The 26,961-nt window shown below is 36.0% G+C and overlaps 1 protein-coding gene across 4 annotated transcripts in view; it reads right to left on the reverse strand.

Moving 5' to 3' along the window:
* Positions 1-2,241: 2,241 nt before the first annotated feature.
* The window catches only part of LOC131038055 (tRNA threonylcarbamoyladenosine dehydratase), a 137,475-nt gene continuing 112,755 nt past the window's right edge, over positions 2,242-26,961 (reverse strand). For 3 of the 4 annotated variants that reach the window (XM_057970350.1, XM_057970349.1, XM_057970352.2), the window contains 5 exons: positions 20,315-20,449; positions 19,486-19,701; positions 16,893-17,017; positions 11,183-11,240; positions 2,242-2,571 (listed from right to left, as the gene is read on the reverse strand). In XM_057970350.1, the coding sequence (XP_057826333.1) occupies positions 2,461-2,571; positions 11,183-11,240; positions 16,893-17,017; positions 19,486-19,701; positions 20,315-20,449 (645 nt within the window). In that variant the 3' untranslated portion in view covers positions 2,242-2,460. The remainder of the gene's footprint in view (positions 2,572-11,182; positions 11,241-16,892; positions 17,018-19,485; positions 19,702-20,314; positions 20,450-26,961) is intronic. The other variant, XM_057970353.2, reaches the window with a different exon arrangement.

Below are 26,961 nucleotides of genomic sequence, written 5' to 3' on the forward strand. Positions count from 1 at the left end.
CATCAAACCCAATCTTTTGCAATCTATCTCCATAGAGAATTCACCATTTCACTACCAACCACACAAAAGAGCCCAGCTTCAGAAGACAAGCCTTGTGCAAACACAATTCCGCCAACCAACCCTCCAACTCCCCAATCGCCTCAATTAGTTTATATCCAATTTTCACAAAATATTTCCCTTCCTTAGTCCCACACCACACCACTACATCCTTAGAGTTTGATAGAAGGATCTTATGCTTTTGCAGTATGCCTTGGAAACAAAAAGCCATACCTTGATCCACATTCAAAAGGTCCAACTTCTTCCATCCCCCGCCCCTCCTCCCATTGAGAAAAGGGTGAGCTTTACCTCCTCTATGTACATTAGGGCCTTGAGTATCCTATCCTGCTCCTCCCAAACTAAGTGTGGAATGACACTTAGCAAACCCAAGATGTTCTGACCTGTAATGGTCTCATCCTTTGATAGGAAACTCTAAAAGAAATTTACTGCCAAATTATTAATAGCTTCTGGATTTGATACCCATTAGCCATCATCTAATTTAATCCTATAGATCCTATTCTTTGAGCGCCTTGCCTTAACAAAGTTATGGAAAATTTTACTATTTTTGTCCCCCTCTTTTAACCAACACTCTCTAAACTTTTGTTTCTAATAGATCTCCTCTCAATTAAATCTTTGAGCATAGACAATGAAGCCTCTTTTCTCCCTTATAATCCTCCTCAACCATACCCATATTGCAAACTCGAGTGTTGAGAGATTCTAACTATTGTTTAAGAATCATTTTTTCTGCAAAAATATCATTAAAGTGGGCTCGATTCCATTCTTTTAGGTGAGCTTTTAGCCTAAAAAATGTTGTAAATTGTTAACAAATGAAAATAAGTGATTTTGTATATATAATACTATTATACTATAACAAATTATTTTATCACACTATATTTGAGAGAAGGGTGGATTTAAATAATATGAAAAGTTTTTTTTGAAATTCTTTATTTTCAAGTTGCCTTGATATGCTCAACACTAAGAGGACTTTGCCTCAACTATATGTTTTTGTTTGTTTTAGTCAACTGATTTGTTTTGTAACTATTGATTTTCAACCTTATTATTGTTCTTATTTTAGTCTCATGATTGCATGTGGGATGCTTTACCCATTTTGAACTTTTATATCAAAAACCCAATCTTGGCTCTCAAATTGAAATAATAATTTGAAATGAATTTTCATAATAAATGAAGTTTAAATAAATTTATATCAACAAATAATTCTTTTTATATATTAATGTATAGTGCAATAATATTTATCAATATACTTTTCATAAATCAATAAACTAATAACAAATATTTCATACTCTAATACTAAAATATTATGTACTACTTTTCATGTTTTAAATACTGAAATTTACTAAATTATTAATTAATAATGATTGCAAAAGTTTGAATACATATTTAATTTGAATCATCAAAAACACTTCTTTCACTTCAAGAAGACCCTATTGGTTTGAGCAATCTTAACTATGACATAAACCAAAAGAATATGTATCTTAAGAACACAACACAATAAACACGTTTAAGTATTGAAATTCGTAATCAAGATGATTTCAAGCAAAATTTGTAACTTGAGTCAAAAACATTGAATACCCCTTCTCCAATGTCTATAATCTACCAAACTTTGTAATTCGAGTCAAATGCATGTTAAATATCCCTTCTACAATGTCTACAATTTACCAAACTGCCTCATTGTTTGAAAGAATCCAAGATAACCACCAAACCTTTTAGAACATAAATTAAATCTTAATACATCATTTAGAAAGTGTTTAAATAAATTCATTTTGTTTAAAAGCTTTTCTTGATTGCTTTTTGATTTTAAAAAAAATAAAATAAAAATTGTGAAAAAATATTTCTCCTTTTACCCCTTCTCACATAAAGATTATTACATAAATGATTTTTCACCTTTTCTTACTCACATATATCACATTTGAATCTCTTTTTTATAATTCACACGTAACAAATTTCCTACCTATGAAAAATGTCCAATAGCATAATAAATAACACAAAAACTTCAATTAAATTATTCATTAAATAAAAATAAAAATTATTCATAAAAAAGTTAATATTTTAAATTAAATTCCATTTAAATCTTTACAAACATTTTCTTACACTTCTTTATTTATGAACCTTGATTTAATTAATCACAACTGTTAACTCTATATTAAATTTATATATAACTAGTCAATAATTGGTACTCTTAAAAGATGCATCAAAATTTACACACATTTCTATAGATAAATAGAGTATGTCTTATGAAACATTTAAAAATTAACCCTCTAAAATTAACATCATTTATTAAAACAAAAATTATGAACAAATACATAGCAACTAAGATCATTACAAAATATTGATAACATATTAGTTGCTTTACTAGGACATTATTGAAAGGCCAAACAAAAAAGTGATTGATTTAAATATTACAACTTATAAACCAAAATCTCTTGTAGCTTGTTTAAGCACATTGGTAACCATATCATAAAACATTGGCTCCTCCATTTTTAATTCATCCAATGTTTTTGTGTCGTGGTCTTCAGCCTGTAATAGCTCAAACAGCAAAATTGAAATTATTTTTGTAATATTCTTGACATTATAAAAATGATACACTAGGAATATCAATTTTGATTTCTAATGTGAAATTTAAACATCACCAGTTTTTCACTAAAATATAAAATCATTGTTATAACATTAAATTATTTAGTAAAATGCTTTCATTGATGTGTACAATCATTCCTTATATAATTATGATCACAAACAAGTTCAAAAGATTATAAATTAGTAATGTACTTTATATTCTTCGCTTGTGTTAAGATTAAGATAATCTATTATTTAATGTATTCATTTTTTCTTGAATTTGCCAAAGTAATTGTATGAAGCATTTCAAAATCAATGCTCAATTTGAGGCCACATATTAATCTACTATAAGATGTACCTCTTAAACTTATTTTTTAATCTGTTATCAATACATTGTTGTGATGGACATCTTATTTTATTTGGCATATAAGTGAATTTTAATCTTGGATTTCTTGCTTTTAAATTAACTTTTCCATTGTCTTGTTAGATTATGTGAGAAGCGAGAATTGAGCTAAGATTTGATGTTAGTCGTAGATCACATGCAACTCAAACCAACAAATGATCAAAGATCAAAATAGCTGAATGAAAAGAAATATGAAATGAGAGAAAATAAAGACAAGGGAATTTTCAAAAGACTCACCAAGCTATCACTGAACTAGTGAAGGTGAGAATATAGAGTTTATCATATAGAAAAATAATAGCATATACATCCAAGAGGTGCATTAACTCTCACTCCCCATAAAAAGTGGGAGGATGTACCTAACTGGTAAATGTCAAAACACGTGGCATAGCCTGCTTACATGAAAACAATAAAGGAGTTATAAAGGTGGCACATAAAGCCAAAGAAACCCAACTACCCCATAACCCACTTAGGAAATGACAAAATAGTGGTTATGTGAAGAGGGTGTGTAACTCAACTACCCATGTAAGGTGGGAGTTACACATGTAGATGAAGTATTTTGCCATGTGTCCCCATGTGTCCTCGTATTAACCACTCTTAATAACCTAAGAAAGCTTAAATAATGTGTATGGAAATAAATACACCCTAACATAAGGGAAAATAAAAACCTACCCACACAAACACTCTCCCTTAAGCGTAGCTTAGGCGGGTAAAAAAATGGGTCTTGGCAAATGAGGCCATGTTAGGTACCCATGTACATAGAGATTTCCCCCTAAAAGAAGAAGCCCATCATAAGAGGAATAACCCCCAGAAATAGAGAGAGAAAATTCCCCCCAAAGTAGAGAGAGAGAGAGAGAGAGAGAGAGAGAGAGAGAGAGAGAGAGGTGGGGGAAGAAGCCCCTCAAGTAGACCCCTATCGCATCCCAAGCAAAGCTTGCGAATGAACTTTCTTTCGGTGAACGGTTTAGTGAAGATATTTGTTATCTGCTATGATGTAGAACAATACTTAAGATCAATGATGTCTTTCTGAAAAGCTCTCAAATGTAGTGCATATTTATCTCAATGTGTTTTGTCCTCTAGTGATGAACTGGATTTCTTGAGATCTGTATAGCACTCGAATTATCACAAAAGATAATGGTTGGCTTTTTGATTGGAATACCAAACTCAATGAGAATATTTTGAAGCCAAATAGCCTCAATGGTGGCATTAATTGCCCCTCTGTGGATAAAAAAGCAATTGCAAACTACTTTTTGCTTGACAAACAAATTGGACCAGAAGCAAGTGAGAAGCAAAACCCTAAAGAAGACTTGTGATCCCGAGAATCACCTACCCAATCTAAATTTGTATATCCCACCAAGTCAATATCCATGCTTGTTGCATACTAAATTCCATAATTGTGAGTACCTTGAATGTAGTGGAGGATCTGCTTAGTTGCTTTTCAATGCAACTCATGTGGCTCCTACATGAATCTAGAGACCATGCCCATAGTAATTGAAATGTCAGGTCTCATACAAGTCAAGTAGATGAGACTCCCAACAAACTATCGATATAAAGTGCCATCAACCAAGGGTGAAGAACACTTAGCCTCAAGTTTGACCCCTAACAAAAATGGAATCAATGTCGGCTTACAGTTAGCCATGCAAAATCTAGAAAGCATATCAAGTGCATACTTGGGTTATCCAAGGAAGACACCTGAAGATGACTGAGTGATCTCAATCCCCAATAAGTAATGCACAAGACCCAAATTTGACATAAAAATCTATCATGTAGACCAATTTTTATGACCTTGATGGTGGATAAGTGACTCTCTATGATCAACTAGTCATGAACATAGAGAACTAGAAATGTGAGTTTAATCTGTTGTAGAATGTATACATTTGGATTAGAATGGCATTGAGTGAAAACCAACTGTCAGAAGTAATGAGTCCATCTTGGCAAACCAAGCTCGAGGAGCCTATTTGAGCCCATAAAAAGACTTCAAAGTTGGCACACAAGTTAGGGATCTTGAACAAACCCCTATGGCTACTCCATGTAGATTTCCTCCTGAAGGTCACCATGAAGAAAGGCACTCTTCACATCCATCTGATGAACTTTCCAATGATGGGCTGCAACTATACCAAGGACAAGTCGAATGGAATTCATATTAGAAATTGGTGCAAAAGTCTCAAAGTAGTCAATCCTAGGAACCTGGGAGAATCCTTTGCTACCAAGCGAGGCTTATACTTATCAACTAACCCATTTGCAACAAATTTTGTTCGATAGATCCACTTGCATAAAATAAGTTTCATCCCCCTAGGAAGCATAACTAAATACCACGTGTGATTCCTTTCAAATAATTGAACTCTTCCTGCATTGTAGCATCCCACTCGAGAATATTTGAAGTTGAAGCAATGAAGGGATGTGGAGCTTGCTCAAATTGCGACCTTGTTCTTCTTGTATCTAATGGGTCACCCAACCAATCATTTGTTGACTCAAATGTTTGTCGCGCCCAAAGACTCACTAAGGCTGGAGTGTCTGGGGGAGAATCAACAACCATTGAATGATGACTATGAGAGGAATGTGAATCCTCATCATCATTGTCGCCATCTGAAGTGGAGGAAGAAGACTCCTCATCAAGATTAGGAGGATTGAGATCCTTAGAAGAACTATCATCATGATGCAATATCTCCAATGTGATGGTGGATGGTGAAGTGGTATGAGAAGAACTAGAAGAACTCTCCTCAAAACGAACAATCCTCTCAATGTACAACTCATGAGTGGTTGGATGGAGAAGTCTATACCCTTTGACATCATCTGGATACCCAACAAATATGCAAGGCTTGCTCTGCGGATCCATAGCCCTACGTTTCTCTATTGGAATTTGGGCCCATACAAGAGAAACAAACACTCTAAAGTACTTAAATGTGTGTTTTCGACCAATCCAAGTTTGAAAAGGAGTTACCCCCTTCACAACTTTGTGAGGAACACGGTTCTGGATGTAACACGCACAATTGATGGCCTCTACCCATTACTGAGGTGCCAAAGACTTGGAGCGAATCATACAATTAGCCATATCCGTCAAGGACACGTTCTTGCATTCTGCGACACCATTTTGCTAAGGACTATATGGGACTATGTTGCATGTTGATACCTTCTGAAGCACAAACTTGTTCAAACTGATTGTTAACATATTCACCTCCATTATTTGTATGCACAAAATTGTTCAAACTGATTGTTTCTCTATAAAAGTTGTGAAATCTAGAAAATTCTCAAAGACCTCATACTTTTGTTTGAGAAACTAAACTCATGTATATCTAGAAATGTCATCAATAAATGTCAATTCATATCTAGCCCTACTAAAAATGGTTGTGGAAATGGTCTTGCCAAGTCACTGTATAGGAGATTAGTTGATAAAGATGGAACATAAATGACGTCCTCAAATGTTCCTTTGCCCACATCAATAAACCCTCTCTCATGCACTTCAACAAGAGCGTCATCACCCATTAGTATGTTAGGCATAGAACATGGCTCTAAAAGGTGAAATCATCTTTTGAAGAAGTCATGTGGTGTGAAGCACCTGAGTCAATGGTCCAAGAATTTGATTGTGAAGCAACAACTACTAGGGCCTTACCCTTTTCTTTCCCCTTACTTCTATGTGTCCTTAGAAGATCCTTCTGATGAACTATGTTTGATTGAATCAAGCAACTTGATATTATTATTTTCTAGATGTGAAAGGTGATCAATTTGCTTCTTTAAACACTTATGTTCATCTTACTAGGTCTACATTTCTTTACAATTGCCGCCACTCAAATAATGGGTCCAAGCAAATATATAGGCAACTCTTTCTACGAAACAGGTCTCATCATACATGTACAACCCTGTGGATGACATGAAAAGTTGGCATTTTGGTAAAAGATGAGATAAGCTAGAAAAGGAGTGAATCTAAATCTTTGTTGTGACTAAAATTCATGAATTGCTCATGAGTGGCATTGGCTATGGTGTTAGCAATACTAAAGATAAGATATTGTTCCTTCTTAATGGTTTTCATCTTATGGAGGGTTTCTAACTAGAATTAATATACTAAATTGTCATTTTCAAGACTGAAAATAAAAGCAAGCATAAAAAACATATCCTTAACATCATCCATGCAAGAATTTTTGGCAGTGTGAATCCTAGCAAGCTCCTTATTTCCCTTGGCCAAGTCAATCTCCCTATTAAAGAAACTAATCTTTTTAATCTTGGTGTCTCACACATTCTTCAAATGTTGGTATGTACAATGAAAACAACTAGGCCCAAGAGGTAGTTGAAACATTTCCCTAAAGCATTATGGTGCTTATGACAACTTTAATTCGCAGTCTTTGGATCATACTGGTATTTGCATCATAGCATTCTACAAAACCTTGAACTAACTCTCAACAATGGTGCACCTAATGAGCAATATGGTGTGCTAGTGTGGTAGTCCATATCCTAATTCCAACAGTTTGATCTTCCCCTTTTGCCACCTTACATAACATTCTTTCATAGACTCTGATCAAATTTCTGGAAGGCTTAGAAAATCTAGGGTCAGCAACTTGATTGACTAAATTAGAAACAAGGGTATTATCTACAAATTACCCTTGTGTAATTTCCTCGGCACATTACGAAAATGAGTAGAGGCATAGGATTTACTTACCAGTTGCATTGGAAGTGGTAGAACAACAATCGCTTGCTTGCCCTTCAACATTTTTCTCTAAGTTCAAATTCTAGACTCTTGCACTGCTTCTCTTTTTGTAATCCCTTGGTTTCTACAATTTTACTTCTCTAAAAACCAAGCACAAACAACACTCCTTTGCAAATGAATTTTCAGCCAAGGCTTAGAACATGAAGATGAATATGGATTAAATGAGAGGAATGGGAGCTCTTTTATAACTGAATTGCAGAAATGTCAACCACATTAAAAATCATCAATGGTCATCAATTATTGCAGCATTTAAATTTGGTGTTGCTTTTATTCAGCTTTCAAATCACCAAATATGACCCTTCAAAGTATGCACCAATGATCTTACTCAAGCTCTCATCAATTAATGAGCATTAATATTTGACCTCATATGAAAAGACTAATCTTTGCCATGAGGTGACATTGATTAAGCCTGTTGTGCCCCCAAAACCTCTCAAGCTTTACTTTTATTGATAAATGATATAAAAGTTGAGGATATAATTGATAGACATGATCACATGGTCCTCACAAACCTTCTCCTCCAAAATAGTCTAAGAACACTATAAGTTTGAAGAATCATTCATCTTGGCTTAGCTTTATGGTTCTTAGACTTCCTCAGTATTTAGAATTCTTCAACCAATAACCATAATGTTGAGTGCTCATTTAATATCGACACCTCTTGATGATAGAAGCTCGTTTGATCTAACAGTCCTTTGAAATCTCCTCATCAAAACTCTAACACATCCCTACATAACAAGAGAAGCTCATCTAGAGAGATCAATGGTCCTTGAACCTCTTCAACAATAAATAGGAGAGTACACAAATTACTTTTTAGTCAACGAACATTAAAGCTAATAGCACCTCTCACCTTTGTTGAACTCCTTGATCCAAAGGATCAACACAAATTATTTACAAAACCTGCCAAGAGAACCAAACAACACACAACAACGAAAAAAAAAGAATTGAAAGGGAATGGGAATGATACATATATGAGGTATGCTTTCTCTCAAAGAATTCAAGTATGAGGTTTGAGACATATGATATATCATATTAAAAGCCACGGAAACGCGTCCCCCCCCCCAGGCCCAAGTCCCCCCATCCCCAAAACCCATCCCCGAAACTTTTTCCGTCCCCGAAGCCCGTCCCTGCACCCCCGTGTCTCCCCGTCCCCAATGGCTGTGGAACAATGATTAAAAGGGATAGGGAGTTGATGTTCACTTGGAGTTGAGCAGTCAAAAGAGTTTTCCTGCTTATATGCCAAGATAATGTAAGGACCACTCCCAAGATTATAAAACTTGTTGTGATATCCTCATTTGGTTCTATCTTTATCCCATTTTAGGACTATATCTCGTACTTTGAAACTCTAAACAATACTCCTCTTGTGAAAGCAATGCTTGAGATTTCCTAATGCCACTACATTGTATCATTTGCCAATTAGCTCCAACAACTCTATCAATCATACCATTGTTGCTCTATTCTCCTCTTAACTCCTATGGTTGAATGAGTTGCAATGCAGCTCATGGATATATGTAAGGATGCCTCCATTCCATATACCAAGTTCTAAAGAGAAGTGACTATGGCCTTCTTTGGAGTTATTCTCTCAAACCATAGGGATTTCTTGAGAATCAAGTGCAAACCTCTCTAATAATCAAATCCTATCCTTTTTATGCTTTTGACAAAGTTCTTGTTGGTAGATTCAACCAAGCCATTACCCTTAGGGTAATAGTTTGATGATGTTTTCAAGTAAATACCATTCTTGAATGCAAATTGTAAAATCCTAGCCCCAATAAAGACATTTTCATTATAAGTTATAACTATGTTTGGGACGCCAGACCTAGTCATGATGCCTTCAATAAAGTCAATAATGGCTGCTTCTACAACTACATGTGGAACCCCAAACCTAGTGGATAGAGTGATAGACATACAGATTTGGCAAACAAGATAGTGCATCTTCTCAAGGTGTACAATACAACGAAGCAACACACTTGGTATGAAAACCTGCTTTTCATTCAGCACAACTACAACAAAGATTTGCACAACTCTACTACACAGCCCTTTTGAGGTCTGCTTGGATTTCTGACCTCTACCACCCACACAGCTTAACCTGTTCTTCCATCAATAGCAACAACACCAACTCAAAAGGAAGTCGATCAAGCTATTCAATTCACTGATCACATTCAGCAGCCAGTAAGAACCATTCTGCAACAGGCTAGTGCTAAATACAAGCAGTGCCATGATAAGCATTGGACACCGCACACATTTCAGGTTTGTGATCGAGTCTGGCTACACTTGTAGAAGGAAAGATTGATACAACCTTACCGTAAGCTTCATTCACTTCAGTCCAAGCCCTACACCATCACTAAGCAAGTAGAAGAGAACACTTTCAAGCTTAATCTACCTTCTTACCTTGCGTTGTATCCATCTTCAACACACAGTTCTTGCACAATGTATTCCATCTCTGTTGTATACATCAGATGCCACAAAGACTCTTCAGCAAACAGAGGTCAATCCAAATTGTAGTGTTCCCACAAAACTTGATCATCATAGACACAAAGGTCAAATGGGCACGTCAACAAAAGACTACTCTCTTCCAAATTCATCAAATCAAGTCAAATACCTTCTCCAGGAAACTGGTTTAAAGAAGTGCATGCTGTCAATTTGTTTCCGCATCTTTTACTGCAACTGCATGCAATAGGAACCGTTGCTCTTCAAGGAGGGGTAACTGATCCAGGAGGATCATGGTCAATAAATCACACCACAATTAATCTGGTATTATTTGATGGCCCTTGTGGTAATCTCAGCAGGTTTATCATCACATTCAATACCCACATGCCAAACTGCAAGTCCTAACTTGTCTTCAACAGTTTAGAAGCAATTATGAAGTAGATATGAAACAGTTCAACTCAACCAACACTTCATCTCCCTTCTCTATACGTTAATGTGCATTGCCATTCTTTGTAGTTAGACAAGAAAGACATAGACATCACACATCTGATTTCTCAGATATTGTACAGAACTTAGCAATGTAGCATATTAAATTTTGCTATTACAGTTCTACATTTGTTGTCAATTGTCTTCCCTGCTTTCCTTCATTTGTACTTTGCATATCTTTAACCTTCGTCATTCACAAATCACTTCCATATATAACCTCCTTATATCCGTTTAAGGTTGTCCACCAGGTCTTTCCTTGGGCCCTGGATCACTTTTCAAGACTTTTTTCAAAGTAGTGTGGCACAAAACACTAGAGTTAAGGTTTCAAGATTTCAAGCCCTGGCCTCCAAGTACAATTTTGTTTATGATGTAATAGAATATGATTGTGACCTTTATTAAGAAACATGTAACTATTCCCTATACCAAATTTTCTCGTGTTCAGTAATCTATGTGAGTTTGCTGCATTCATGTTACCTTTTGGAAATATACTTGACAAAAAATCGTTCAAAGATAATGCAAAAGATAGTCAACTCACTTCAGAAAGCCAAAATAGAATGTTCAATGTTTACCTCTTTGAACTTCAACAGTATTAAATTTGTCACTGACGCAGGTTTTGAACGATCCCACCTATACAAATAATCAGTCCATATCAAATCTACAAAGCCAATTACAGTATTCAACATGACAAACAACAAAAATTGAAGTGATATTCATTCTATTCTATTTAATTTTGACTGTATTAATCATCTAGGAACAAGTTTTTCCAAGGCACTACAACATCAACTGCATTTTTGCCATCATATGTCTACAACAAATGACTGTAATCTAACCTTTCAACACAAAGATTGTATAGCCTCTTACACTTTAGCTTAAAATTTTACGTGTTCCTGAAGTATGAATATCAATGTTGAATGACCAAACATTAATGAACTGCAAAATGCACAATTAATCACTGTGTAAACTAACCTAAGGATCTGCTCATTTTATTTTTGGGACAAGGTAATAGAATCACGAAATTTTGGCATGTCATGTGCTGAGATATCTATTACCAAATTACAAAATAACGATTATCACATGTTTCTACATATTTTTCAGCCATAACTGTATTTTGATGTCGTAAGAGTTTGAAGAGTCGTTATTATTAGTTATGGAAAGAATAAGTCATTTCCTTGCTATTGTGGGAGAATTGACATTTGTTACACGTAGTTGAGTCCATAGATGGAAGACTCGCAGAGTACTCGTCAAGTCTTGAAAAAATCATGAGTTTTTTTTCTCTGCTCAGTGAGTATTTACACCATAAACTTGCATAAAAACTCACTGAGTTTTTGGCGAGTTTTTCACAAAAACTCAGCTAGTCTCTGGCAAAAACTCGGCTGCATAAAAAAGAGAGGCTCAAACATGTCAAAAAATTGTCTAATTTGTTTTTTTTTCAAGTCAGTCTCATTCTCTTCATTAGAATATATACATGAGATATAACATTTAAGAATTAGACACATTTCAAACTTTAAGTTATATTTCATGTATATATTGGCGAGATGTTTGAGAGTGGTTTCAGATCTCTGGAAGTTATAATGCAAATTCTAGGTTTTAAAAGATCCTTTAAATTTTCACACAGTCAAATTTAAGTAATCAGTAGGCTCCTATCAACATTCTCTCGCTCTCTCTATCTCACTCACTTTATCTACCCCGAATTCTAGACCTATCTATCTCCCTATCACTCTTCCTATCTCACTCTCTCCTCTTTCCCACAAGATCTAGACCTATCTCTCTACCTCTCTCTCTCACCATCAAATCCCCGTGAGGGGTGCTACCCTCAACCTCGTTTTGGCGAGGTGGAGCCACGTCAGACTCCTAAGACTAGACCCTCTAGTTCTACCTCTCCCTTAGTTTTCACTAGAGCTGGGAAGAGGAGAATGTAAAATGTTTTGATATAGTATTTACTTTTAGTTATACAAAAACAATTTTCTATTTCATTTTGTTTCAGACCATCAACCATCAGCATTCCACATGAGGATGCCATTTTGTACCAAATTTGCATTTAAATCAATCAACTATATCTAGACTCGTCTTTTTTCTTTTATCTACTCATTTATTAACTCATTGGATGCATCTGCTCATTGAATTTTGCAACAACAAAAAAAATGCATTTCTAATTAAATTTAAGCAAATTTTTAAGTTGTCAAGTTTTCGCCAAGTTTTTGCAAAAAAAATTTCAAGCCTTGACGAGTTTTTTCTTTTGGCAAGTAGTTCAACTATGTTTGGGTTTATAATTAATCCAACTCTAGGATTCTATGTACAAATATTGGATCCTGCTTGAGTTGAGAGAAACAAGAGAGTAACTAGTTAGTACTAGTCTTGTTAGTAGTGTCTTTGATCAATCGGCAAGTCTGATATCAGTCCATGTAATCTCTTTGATTTGCACTAAGAAGATGATTTTGACAATGAAGCTTGATGATCGAAAATTGAATGCTAATAATTGAGATTGTAGCCACTCAAACAAGGGCCATTTGAGGTACTGTGACTCTTTAGTAGTTTAGATTGTTGTTAAGATGCTTAAGTGTTAGTAATCAGTTGTTTAGAATAAGTCGTGTTGCAGCATAGTTAAGTCCAAAAGTTCTGCACCACCTGCAGCCATTGTTGTATCACTTAACCAGTCAGCACGCAGCAACTGTTGTGTAGTTAGATTTTCTTTCAGCATTATTATCTTTTCAATACAGTTTGTCATTTTCAATTAATTTTGCTATACAAATTAATTGAATAGCTTAGAGTCTCCCATAGTGCACATACAGTGCAGACCCATTGCAAGTTTACACTTCCCTGGTTGATAATTAAATGAGCCCATTTGAGTTGTTAGGTTGCTTGATAAGGGATCCGTTGGTCCATTGAGTTGTATGCATTGAATTGTCTACATCAATCTTCTACACTTAGATGGAGTCAGTCAACAGTTACAAAAATTTGTATATATTTATCACATTGAAGACTTCCTGTAAGGGTTTCAATGAGGAAGCAGGCAACGATCCTCACACCTAGATCTAACAACTCCACATTTCTTCCCCAGCTAAGAGATGCATAGAAAGCAAAACCAGGCCAAGACACAAAAAGACAAGACGCATATTGACTAGAGTAAAGCGCGAAATCGATTATATAAAAGCAATATTCTTGAAACTCTGTTCTCATGCCATGTTTAATAGGCATCGATTGCAAACATTATAGAGTTCAACTGCCAACGTAGATGACTCTTCCACTACCTGTCCAACATTCCATACATTCATCTGCCGCTACCTCACTTGAAATGCCACCCACTACCTTAATTGTAATGCTAGCCATTGCCTCCTTACAAAATGACAATGAATTGACGATGAACCAACTAATTTGATGAAGATCATTAAGACGTCAATTTAAATCCAGAGGGCTTTTTATCGACATGGACATGTTGTGGCTGTAGGAATGCCTCTCGACATAATAATAAAAATTTATGAAAAAAAATTAAATAAGTTATTAATCATCATTAATAATAAAAAAATAAGTTATGCAAGTTGATTAATTTTTAAAACTAATATATATTAATATTTATTATTTGTTAATACTAACTTTCTTTATAATAAATTATTATATTAATATATTATATATTGACTATATTATATTTTACAAGGCTTATAAATATTAATATACATTAAAAATATTAAAATCATGTATGTTACATTTAATATTCTTGATTTTAGGCTGTAAATGTTTGTGTAAGATTTTTATACATTTTTGGACTGATTAACCGAAAATGAACCCAACCACAAAAACATTTTGAACAAATCCACAAACCAAATAAATAAACCGGAATCCAAACCAATATTAGGATTAGTAACTTAGAGTAAATACAAGAATGGGGAGTTTCTATGGGCTGTGTTTTAAAATAATGATTTTTTATTGTTTTCCTTTTGGGCTTCGAACTAACATTTTGCCAGGTTCAGTCCAAAATTTTGTACATTAAAATGTTATAGTTTGAAGAACATGAACTAAGATTAGCCAAGCCCACGATTGGGATCTGAGACACATCAAGAGGAATTAGGGACTTGGAGGTGGCGTTTCCTCCATTTTTAGTCTTTTGAGGGACTCCTTGGCTTTCCCTGAATGTCTCGACACCCCCAATACTTTAGGGTTCCTCCCATATCAAACATATAGAAATGTAATGTCCCTACATTGAAATATAATTTAGTAATAAATAATAATAATAATAATAATAATAAAATTAAAATACAAAAGAATAAAGATAAAAATTAAATTAAAATATAAAAGAATATAATTAAATATAATTAAAATTTGATTAAAGTTAATGAATGGTCAAAAGGCATGAAATGAGAAGTTGTGAGTCCCTCAAATGTGAGATATAAAAGGGAGTAAAGGACCTCATTTGAGGGGATAATTTGGGAATGAGAAGTGCAGATCTGATTGTGAAAGGTTGTGTCCCTTTAAAAGGGCAGAAATAATGAAGAGTTGCACTCTTTCAAAGGGTATGTCTCTTGCCAAAGGGCATACATGATGAAGAGGTGTGAGCTCTCCCTCACATTGAGATATATAAAGGAAAGGAATCAAAAGCATCCAGTGACAGCACCATGGATCAGATCATATCAGAACTGTTATTAAGTTACAACCAGTAACATCTTTGTTCTTGGTGGTATGCATGGGGATGTGTTTAATAAGTATGCTTAATATATGAAGCCTGATGATGTTCTTATGCAGAATAAATAGTAATATTAATAGAGACTGCAATATGTATGGCAGTCATCAATATGTATGGCAGTCATACTTAATATATATATATATATATAGAGAGAGAGAGAGAGAGAGAGAGAGAGAGAGAGAATGTTTGATTAGACAAATAACAATATTAGAATGTAAATCAGTAAGAAGAATATGGTTATATATAATGCTTGTTACTATTGTCAGTATTAAAGATGGGAATGAAATGTTCCAAAGAGGGGCAGTCTAAATCCAAGCAATAGGTTAAGTCCCAAGATAGGGTGGGGATCAGCGACCCATAAGCCTTGAGGGTATAGACCCAAGAGAGGTAAGGGCTTGGATCTATAAACTTTGAGGGAACTTATTGTAGTTGGTCTCTAAGCGCTTTGGCAACATACATATCCTCCCCCTTCCTTAAAGCTGAAGTAGTAACAGAGGTTGGTACATTGAATTAAGAATTAAGGATTAGAGATGATAGAATTAATTATCTAGTATGATAAATTGACAATTTATTCATTAATGATTGATATATAATTTGAACTATGACAGCTTCGAATAGGGAACATTACAAGAAACAGCAAATAAAATTAAAAACATTTTAAAACGAATAAAACTATAAAACTAGGGTCCCCACCAAGGCCCTCAACTGCAAAAAGATTTTAAAAGCAATGTCCAATGCTGATTTACATTCACCAAAAGAGGAGAAAAAGAGAAGAGGAAAAAGAAAAGATTAAAAAAAGGAGCAGTTAACAAGATATAAATCCGATAATGAATCTAATTTTTGAGGTTGTTGCTCAATGTACCTATGTACTATGCATGATACAACATTTCTTTTTTTGTCATATCTCAATTTAATCATGTTTCATATTGTCTATGATTACTGGAATTTCAGCTTCTTTAATTTGTTTATGTTTTTTTTAGATATTTTTTATTTATTTGTATTTTAAAAATTCTAATATTCATTTTATATATTATTTGAATAGCCATCCCCCAACCATCCTCTTGCCATCTCCAAAACCCAAAAATCAATTTGTTGTCCCTGGAAACCATACCTCTGTCCCCACATTTCTCGATCCACAAAACTTAAAGACACTGAAACAAATCGAGAGCAAATAAACATACATCTAAAAAAGGGCTACACTTAGCGTAAATTCTTATAAAAAAAAAAGATGGAAAAATTAAAGAATGACTAGAGTCCAAGACTCCAAAAGATGACTGCAACCTAAAAATTCAAAAATCTAAGTCATAGTGACAACATAGGCGTTAGAAGAATGGGCAGCATACTAAACCTATTGCAATAGGCATGGAATTTTGAACAAATATGTGAAAGTGTAAAACAACCCAGTAACCACAGCAATTACACACTAAAACAAGTAGTTTTAAATAAAATTTATCCCTTGAGATTTCAGTTGTAGGTAATGATGTTTCACTGAAGGTTAAATGAAAATTTCAGATTAAGTGTCTTAAGAATCAAAAAAGAAGTAAAGAGTCCAAATTTCAGATCAGTAAAACACGAAAGTACCACAGCATGGTAGTTATAATTACCTTGTTAGTGTCAAATTATTCACAGACCGCCACATGCCTCGTCCTACATCCTTTGAAGCTTGATCTCGGGCACTTTTTCCTCGCCATAACTCTTTTACAATATAGACAACCTCCTCAACATCCACCTTCACCAAGAACCCAAAAAGAAAATAGAGAATTAGTGGAAATGTTAAGAATAAAATGGATTAAACAATTTCATCTACCAAATGCTACATGAATTTATCATGTGATGCAACCATAAAAGGAAAGTTTTTCTTTCATTAAATATACACTAATAATACATTATTCAAAATTGAGCTGTCCTCTTGATAATTTTTCCAACTCTTGCATTCTTTCTGTTTTCAAATATGCAAAGCTTCCAAGATGTCCAATACAAAGTCACATAAAATGGATTTTAAACTCAATGTCATCAAAACTAACATATCAAATTACAAGAGGTCTCTACTATTAAAAACTTGTGGGGCTTTTCTGATAATAAACACATTACAATAGGTCCTTAAATCCCAGAATATTCTGAGTCTTACAAACAGCTTCTAAAATTAAGCTATGATGGATTAGTCAGCTCAAAAATTATATTTTTAAATGAGGTAAGAATAATTCTTTCAGGATTATATCTCGTGGTGAACTTAAACAAATAACATTATTTCCTAGGAATCAACTTGGGATGAGCTCTACATGAATAACAGCATTTCACAAGGTATACACACTCAAGAGTCTGGAACATGAAACTTCTATTCCTTACATCTCAAGGACATGGGGACAGCCTTGGAAACATCCTTGGATGCCCCTAAAATGTAGAATAGGCAGGGTGGATGGCCCACGGACAATGTTCCCCTCTATTATTAGGATCTACAATAACCCTACTTGACCCAAAGCATGTATGAGTACTACTTCAAGTTCTGCCAAGGTTCTACGCCTATGGATCTAGTCCACACACATTTAGTTAGTTTTTCACTAGTCAGTTTCCCTAGTCCTATGGGTTTCATTAGATTTTACCAAACTCTTACCCTTGGCCTATGAATTTAGCCCAAGTATGTTTAAAGGTACTCGGGCCAAATCTGCAAGCCTAAGATAGGACCATGGAAAAATTAAGACTAGCATTCATCAGTGCTACAAGACCTAGACTCAAACTTGGTGCTCAAACTTGGGGAAGACTCAGCAAATGGAAAATGCCATGAAATATAGATATTTTTAAGGATTTAAGACTTCTACATGCAACTTTCAATAAAGAAACATTAAAGACAAAAAACTAATCAAATAAAAGCTACTATGATCACATACACAAGTATACATCGATCACAAGTATAAAAGTGGACTTTAACTAAAGGAAACGACATTTTTAAATATAAAAATATTGTAAAGTGTTTTAGGTGTACAAAACTCATGTATTATGATATCAATGGCAAAATCTCAAAATGGAGTCATGAATTATGGTAGCAAGGTGCTTGTATCCTTAGCCCAACATTACTAGCTCTATGTGGAGTCATGCACTTGTATATCAAACAAAGTTCCAAATGTTGCTACACCTTAAGAGAAAACTTAGGATAGGGTTTACATTAGCAAACTAGAAGTATAAATGTCATTTTATTACTAAAAATTTATTGGGAAAAAGTCAAAAAAAAAATGTTGCTCTTCCATCTAAAATGCCCCAAAAATTAAAAAGAATTAAAAAGATTTATTTTTTAAAACTAGAGAAAGAACTTGGGCATAGCAACCCCAACGAGGTTGAGGGGCAGCCATTTTCATTATTTTGTTTCTTTATACCATTCTCCTAAAGTCTTCCAAGCTCTTCAAAAGATGCTCGACTTTCATGTTTTAATATTTAAGCGTTTTCATTTTTTTATGCTTTTTTCCATGATTTTCATTGCCTAGCCAAGTCTACCCATTGGGACTCGCCTAGTTATCATGAGTCCTCAAGCCTTAGTTTTGTTTGCTCAGCTTGGGACCAGCCAAGTCTGAGTGAGTATCACTCAGTCTTGTAACTACAATATTCATACTATGTCTGAGCTCAACCAAGGTTATGCCCTAGACTTATGATTCAACAAAAGTACATTGGCCAAATCCATAGGCCCAAGGCAGGACCTTGGCTAACCCAAGGCAAATCCAAAAGAACCTAACTCAAATTTAAAAAAGGTCACTCTTTTAAATGAAGGAAATTATAACTAACAATGTTCCTTAGTCTTCATTTTTCAGCAATGAGTGGGATCAAAGTGCTACATAGGAGTTGCCTAGCATAGCTAGTGGAAGTGACACAGCACTTGTGGTTCCAACCTATGTTGTGGCTCAATCAGGTTGTACAATATACATAATTACAAGAAATGTACAAAATTAAATACAAGTAAATAAAAAGATTCAAGAATAACGATAAGAATATCATTATTCTTGAATCTTTTTATTTACTTTTTATTAGTTGTACAATATACATATTTACAAGAAATGTACTACAATGAGGGTTGTGCATTAAACAAATTTACATCACACTACAATCTTTTTCTCACAACTTTGCAACCACAATAGTCAATTAATAATAGGCCTGTAAATTTATCTGGAATATAATACTGCTTAACTCGAGACAGTAAAACTATGAGCATACCTCAACATGCATGGCTGCACCATATAAAATTTCTTCACGTTCAATTAAGCGTTGATGAAGCAAGCAGTAATGGTCCACATCAAAGCTCACAATGGGCTCAGTTTGAATATTGAAGCCAGCAAGCTGTGTTAACACATGAGAGGCCATCACTTGGCCAAAAATAGCGGGAATAGTTCCCAAGACTGGTATAATACGGACTCTGAAACCTGGTACAATCTGATGTCAGGATCCCAATCACATGTCAAAACCTCAATGCCTTTTAGATATGCCAAGTTTGCATAATCCAGCATTATAAAACATAGAAGTACTGGAATTTTTTATCATAGATAATGCTCAATTGAATAGTAAAATATCTTATCCATACATAGTGCAATAAATATCTTATCCATACATACATAGTGCAATAAAATATCTTATCATAGATAATGCTCAATTAAATAGTAAAATATCTTATCCATACATAGTGCAATAAATATCTAGTGCATACGAAATTAAACAAGGAAGAAAGAAAGTAATTATATCAATGGTCATAAATGACCAAAGCAGGTCAATGGACTCAAAAGAACAGCAAGTTAGAATACTAAATCAGCAGCGCGAAAACAACTCTAAAAGCCAAAAGTAAAAATCTATACCAAAATCTATTTTTAACATTAAATTTTTATTACAGAAACAAAACTTATTAAAAAATCATTCGCTTTCCATGGCAAAACAAGAACAAAGTACTCCAAAAGGCTCCCAACATGATCCAGAATATTATAGACAGGTTAAAGACATAAGATAACTATTTAGCCAATACAGAAAATCTTGACAACTTTGTGAATGTCGGTACCTGATATTCTGATGGATTCTCTTCTTCTCCATTTGGCGCTTTGAAGGGAAGCAACTTTACTTTAGGCTTCTCCAAAGAAAAGACCACACTTATGCCCCCATCAATTCCATGTTCTCGTCTCAATCGATGTCTCACCTGTTAAAGAGTTTTAGTTCAGGAAGAATAGAAAGATGCCGAAACAACTGTAAACAGGAATATAACTTGGAACAATAATTAATTAGAAAGTACATTAATTTTAATTTAAGATCAATTTCCATTTACAAAGACATGAGGTAGTTAATTTTAATTCTACAAATGCCTTATTATTTTTGTAACACTTCCAGAGTGTTCAAGGAGGCCCCATTACAAAGGGAGGGGCATGTTAGTGAAAATTCAATGAAGAAACAATTCTACTTCAATTGATTTTTAACTTCTCTCTCAGAGAAAAGGGATAGTAAATTTCTGCAATAATTAACGAAATTCTGAACTTAAAGTTGATGCAAAGGATCTCAAATTACCAAGCATACACTACAAAAACAGAATTAAAGGTAAGTCACCAGATTCACAAAATTTAATTAAAATTTTCAAAATCCATCATTTTTAAAAGAAACCCTAAAATCATTCAAAATTGCCATAAAAAGAAGGTTTAAGCAAAAAAACACACTTCACATAAGAGAACATACTGTCATATATAAATCAGCCCCCTATGAAGCAAAGGAAAGACGGCTTCAACCAAATGTGTCCCCACAAACCATCAGCTCAAAAGGAAATTTCTTAACTGACTGCCAGCTCACACAGACTGTCTCAAATGACAACAATTTGACAACCTCTAACCAGTCATCATACCACTCAATAATGCTATAGTTAATATTATTAGCATTCCCATAGATACCTAAATCTTGACATGACTTTTGAGTGCAACTGAGATAGTTCTAGATTGAAGACAAAAGTTGAGCAAGCAGAGCAGTTAGCACAAGGGATCCATGTGATATTACTACCAATGTCCAGATCCTTGTAGACACTCTGCATAGATCTTCCAAATGTCAGGCTGATAATGTAGTTTGTACCCACCTTGAATTTGTAATGATATACACTATATTAAGTTAATAGCTTTATTGATATTAACTTTATTTATAACTTTATTATTAAATATTAACTTTATTAATATTTATATAGATAAACGGGAGGTAAGAAATCGAAAAAAAATGGCGGGCGCGACGCAGGTATCCCGGGCGCTAGGGAACAGTTTCAGACTGGGCGAATCCAGCATGGTGATTGGCAGCAAGGCGGAGGGAGCACTAGATGGAAGGCGACGTCGTGGAGCGATGAGACAGATCAAACTATCCCGATGGAGGCAATCAGGGCAAGAGTCAACAATGGATGGAAGGCCTACGACAATTCGGGTGGCGATGTGATGCGAGATGCCAAGAGGCAGATGGTTCCCCACTCGGACCACCGGAGACAATATCGACCTCAATGGGTATTTAGGAATGGGCGTTGGATAGACTCACTATACCAGGCTAGGAATGATCGGCAGCCAAGGCCAATAAAGAATTGGAATTTTGTTGGGCCCCCTTGGACTCGGAGCAAGAATCGAAATAGACAATCTAGTGTAAAGCATCCCACCAACATGTGGCCTGTCAATTCGCAGGAATGGAAGGCAAAGGGCTTCCAGAGAGGGAAGAATGGGTGGTTCAGGAAAATGTCGATATCTGAAGCGGATGTGGTGCACACCTGGAGATCGGATCACTTTAAATCTAGACCTTCAAACGGTCGACCGAAACAGAGCAAGGATTCAAATTCCAACGGAATCAATCCCCCCCCTAGGCACTAAAGCGAAAATTGGTACGGATCCCTTGAACCCTTGGTCAATTGCTATTGTAGATGATGTTGTGATGCATAATAAAGAGTTCATGGAAAAACTAGGGATTTTTATCAAATGGGGGGAGGATTTAGATGGAAGATTCGGGAGCTAATCAGCAACGGGGTAAAGAGAAATGGGGTGTGAATACATTGTGTAAAATTGTCGCAAATGGTTTTTACTTGGTTACCTTGGCATCGATGGAAGACAAGCAGAGGGCTCTAAGTTTTGGCCCTCTTTTAATGAACATGGCTCAGATGCATCTTTTTTATTGGAAACCAAGATTCAATCCCAAGACTGAGAGTGTCCCTGAAACCGTAGTGTGGTTCCGCATCGATAATCTGCCATCGGGGTGATAGAGTTCTGAAAAGTATTGGTAGTAAACTGGGTAATTTCTTGTATTTGGATAATCCTCTGGAAGATCAATCAATGGGAACTCATTTCAGGATTTGTGTGAGTATACCCGCGAAGGCAAAGATTCCATTAGAAATTGAACTGATGTTGGAGGTGGGCAATGGACACAGTTGATTGATAGGGAGGATAAACTGGATTTATGTCTGCATTGCAGATCGCTGATCCACAATCCGGTCAGCTATGACTTCAAGATCTTTGTTGATGCTAACCACATAATTGAACAATTCTTTCTTGGCAGTGTAAACGAGATATCAAGTGGGGCCTCACTGACATGGAGAAAGAATTGATAGACCTAATATAGCCAAAGAAGGTTGTTCAAGAAATTGGAAATTTGGAGACGGTGGATGCATTCCCTAACAAAACTAGGGACATTCCCACCGAGGACACAGAGGGTACACAGATCCGTACGGAGCCACTAGCTCATGAAGTGGGCTCAGGGGAAATTGAAATGAAGATGCTAGAGTTTGAGCAAAAGGCGACGGAACCTCCGCAGGAAGTTTGGATTAGGTCAGAAAATCTGGGTCTATCAGATATCCCTTTGCCTATTCAAGTGAATCTCTTGGAGGATAAGATAATTCAGCCCATGGAGAGCATTCTAGGTAAAGACACAAAGTCACCTGACCTGGGGACCGGAGAGAGGCAGAGTGTTGAGGACCCAACTGTAAATGAGGAATTTGAAGAAGAGCTAAATGCAGACTCTAACATGGATGACAGCTTCGAAGAATTTCAGGCTGGAATCCTAGAAGAAAGGGGACTAGAGCAAATTCAATCTTCGTTGAAAGCTCCCAAATTTAGAGCAAGCAAGCAAAGGGGACGTCAGACAAACAAATCAAAATTGGCAATGGCTGGCTATGCGAAAGGACAGACCAAATTGTTCCAAACAATTCTTAGAAACGGGAAGGAGCTACCCCTTCCTGAGGAGCCATGAGGATACTGAGCTAGAATGCTAGGGGCTTAAATGCCCATAGCGAATGGTGCCTATTCAAGCGCCAAATAGAGTCAAGTAAGGCAGATCTAGTTTTGATTCAGGAAACTAAATGGAGTAAAGTCGAGCAAGAGAGGAGGATGAAGTTTTGGAGGCAATGGGAGGGAGTATTTATGGAATCTATGGGGGCTTCAGGTGGAATTGGCTTCCTGTGAAACCCTTCAAAGGCCTGATATTCCTTGATGGAAGCTCACAGTAATTGGATGATGGTAGAGGATCATGCTTTCAAGGATAATTTGTGCTGGAAAGTGATCAATGTATATGGACCCATTGCCACACTAGCTAAGAGGGAGCATTGGCATGAATTGACTAGAAAACTCAGCTCGGAAAAGGATGAGAAGATCATTATTGGGGGGATTTTACTGCAACCCTCAACAGCTTGGAGAAGGTGGGAGGATCTATGGTGAGAAACAGAATACAACAAGACTTTCAGGAATTTGTTGACTCCAATCAGCTGAGGGAGATTGTGACAAATAATGGTAAATATAACTGGACCAATAGAAGGCAAGGTTTCACCAGCATAGCTGAAAAATTAGACAGATTCTTTCTTTTTGGAGATTGGTCTAGGACCTGTTGACGTGTATTTTGTACACAATCATACACAGAATAAAATACCTAAAGGCATCTTATCCTCTCTTGAATAAAGTCTCTAACTGCTGAAGATTCGCATGAAGGATCAGTTAGGATGACTCCAATGTTCTGGTTAGTAGGGTCTCTACGTGTGGATAAGCTCCAGCGGTATGATGTGATTTGTTGTGTTCTTAAGGGGCCTTACACTCCGAAAGTCTTACTAAACTAAAGAAGCTTTTCAAAAAAAAAACAAAAGGATAGGGTTTGCAAGAGGTCTAATCTAATCTAACCCTAAGAATGACTTCATGTGGACAAGACTTGGCAAGATTCTACCAACTTCAATTTCGCCATAAAATAACAACTCAATTGAAATTGATGCGATCTTCTAAGGTAACAAATGATTTTCAACGCATCAAAGATCAAAGACACTACCACGAAGGTACATATCCAAGATACAATAATGATTGAAGGTTAAGTGATTCAAATATCTCCAGTCGACCACGCAAGGCGTTCCTACAATCAGCAAGAAGCTAGTGGTTTGGATTACGAATCCTACCAAAGATCAAGTCTCACACTAGGTCCTTCAAATTAACACACTACTTTGATTGAGCATGATTCAAATGAATTGAACAACCATGAAGATAACCAAGAAAGTTGCAACAAAACACCATAACTTCAATATTTCATGGATTTCAAAGTCATCATGTACAACAATTGCTTGAATTCCTTTCCTCAAACTCAATCTTGCTACAAAAATAAATTGCTTCTAAACTCTAATCTCTCTAATACATCAAACTCTCCCTCTAATCTCTTAACTATCTCTATTTTCTAATTACCAAATGAAATGAAAATGAGGGTATAAATAGCATCCTCAATTACAATGAATGGTCCAGATTGAAAGCAGATCAACGGTCAAGATTATGACACCTAAACCCTAATTAGGGTTTGTTACAAATGGCCTCCTTTTTACTGAACAATATTAAATGCATAGCCAAATATTAAATTTGGCACAAAAACCTAGGAGACATAAACCAATGACAATTAAGGTGCCATGTCATCTATAACAACCTCTCATCTAGAATCTTATTCCCTTTCCAATTCTCTTTTTTAGCATATGCAATGAATCTTGATACGATTCCTTCGATCTCTGCAATTGGAATCTCGAGAAGATTCTTCATACTTTCTTCCAAGTGGATGACCTGATCGAATGCATCTAGAAGAGCTGCGTCCCAAGTAGATTCAAGTTCCTTTGTTCTTTCAATCAGGAGCATGGTGGCAAACATCTGATCATATTGCTCGTCTGTGATATTAGTGTCCTTGCAAGAGATGACCTTGATTCTATCCTCTAATTCCTGCATATCCACATCTGTCTCGACCTCGATCCTCCTACCAAGAATGGTACGAAGTACCTCAAATACTCTGTCCTGGATCGGATTGATCACCTCCTCAACTTGACTACATCTAGTACTGATGTCCTCGAAGAGAACTTCCTTCATCTGGAGTAAGGTGGACCACTGAAGCAAACTGTGAGATCCTCCATCCATGATCTTTTCTTGCGCTAAGACCTTCCTTGATGTGTGTCTAATTACTTTCAAGACAGGAATGATAACATCTTTGGTATGAGCAAATGCGGCTACTGTTATCATCAAATTGTGGATTATCTCAAGAACCTGGATAGCTTGATGAATAATCTTCATCATCCTTGTTACAAATTCTACGGCAACTGTATGAGATTTATCCATCCAAGTACTCGTACGCTGGACCATATTCCTGAATCTTTCTGCCTCATTAATTGATTGAAGGGGAAGTACCTGCACTGGTGATCTAGCTGGATTCTGACGTCCCAAAGGTTCATTGAGATGACTGAAATATGTCCTCCATGCACCGACCTCTCTCTCAAGCTTTCTACTCTTCTCCATTTCTTCTCTAAGCTTGTCCTTCAATGCCTCAAAGGAATCTGTGGCATCATCTAGTGTCTGCTCAGCTGTGGATGGACCTAGCTCAAATGTCTCTACATCATATTCCTCTGCTAGGATCTCACCTTCGTACTTGTCTACTGCCGGTGTAGCTATCTTTAATTTTCTGGATCCAGTCTCATCTCTAATCATCTTGGACATCTTGGTAGCCTTCCTCTTTTCTGTCACTTCCTGGGAATGTCCAACAAGGCTCTCTAAATCAATCACATTGTCTTCGTCCTCGATCACAATCACCTTCGTTAATCTTTCCTTCAACCAATCTGGGATGGCCGATCTTGTCTCTTGAACCTGAATTTCCTTATGCACTACTTCTTCTTCTCTGGAAGGAGATGTTATTTCGTTGCCTTCTCTATCTTCATCTAACTCATAATCATGGAGAGATCCACTTGGTGACCCTTGAGGTACCTGTCCTTCTTTATCATTCTGAACCATCGACTCCATAGAATCTTCCACTTCAAGTGTCCTCTTCTCAGGTCGAGAAGATGTGCCGGATGAACGATCTCGGTTGGCCCCTTGTTTCTTCTTGGAAGATTCTCTCTTTCCAGGTCTTTCTTTCCTCTTCGAACCTCTTGGATGGAGATTGCCTTCACTTGCACTTCGAAGGTTACCTTCACCTGAATTTCTGGGATTAGGATTACCTTCGCTCACACTAGCTCCACCTTCGGCTGGTTTCTCTTCCAAAGTGAAAGTCATAGTTATGCCTTGCTCTCTCAACTTCTGATGCTGTACGTCAACCCATCTGCGAGTACAAGACAAGATTGGAGCCATCAAAGCATCTAGATCCACGACCTCGGGCTCATTCCAATCTAACTTTACTGATTTGCTTTCTCGGTCATAGGATGACTGGAGATGTCTGCCACTG

Source organism: Cryptomeria japonica, chromosome 2, assembly GCF_030272615.1.
Source record: "Cryptomeria japonica chromosome 2, Sugi_1.0, whole genome shotgun sequence".
Lineage (NCBI taxonomy): Eukaryota > Viridiplantae > Streptophyta > Pinopsida > Cupressales > Cupressaceae > Cryptomeria > Cryptomeria japonica.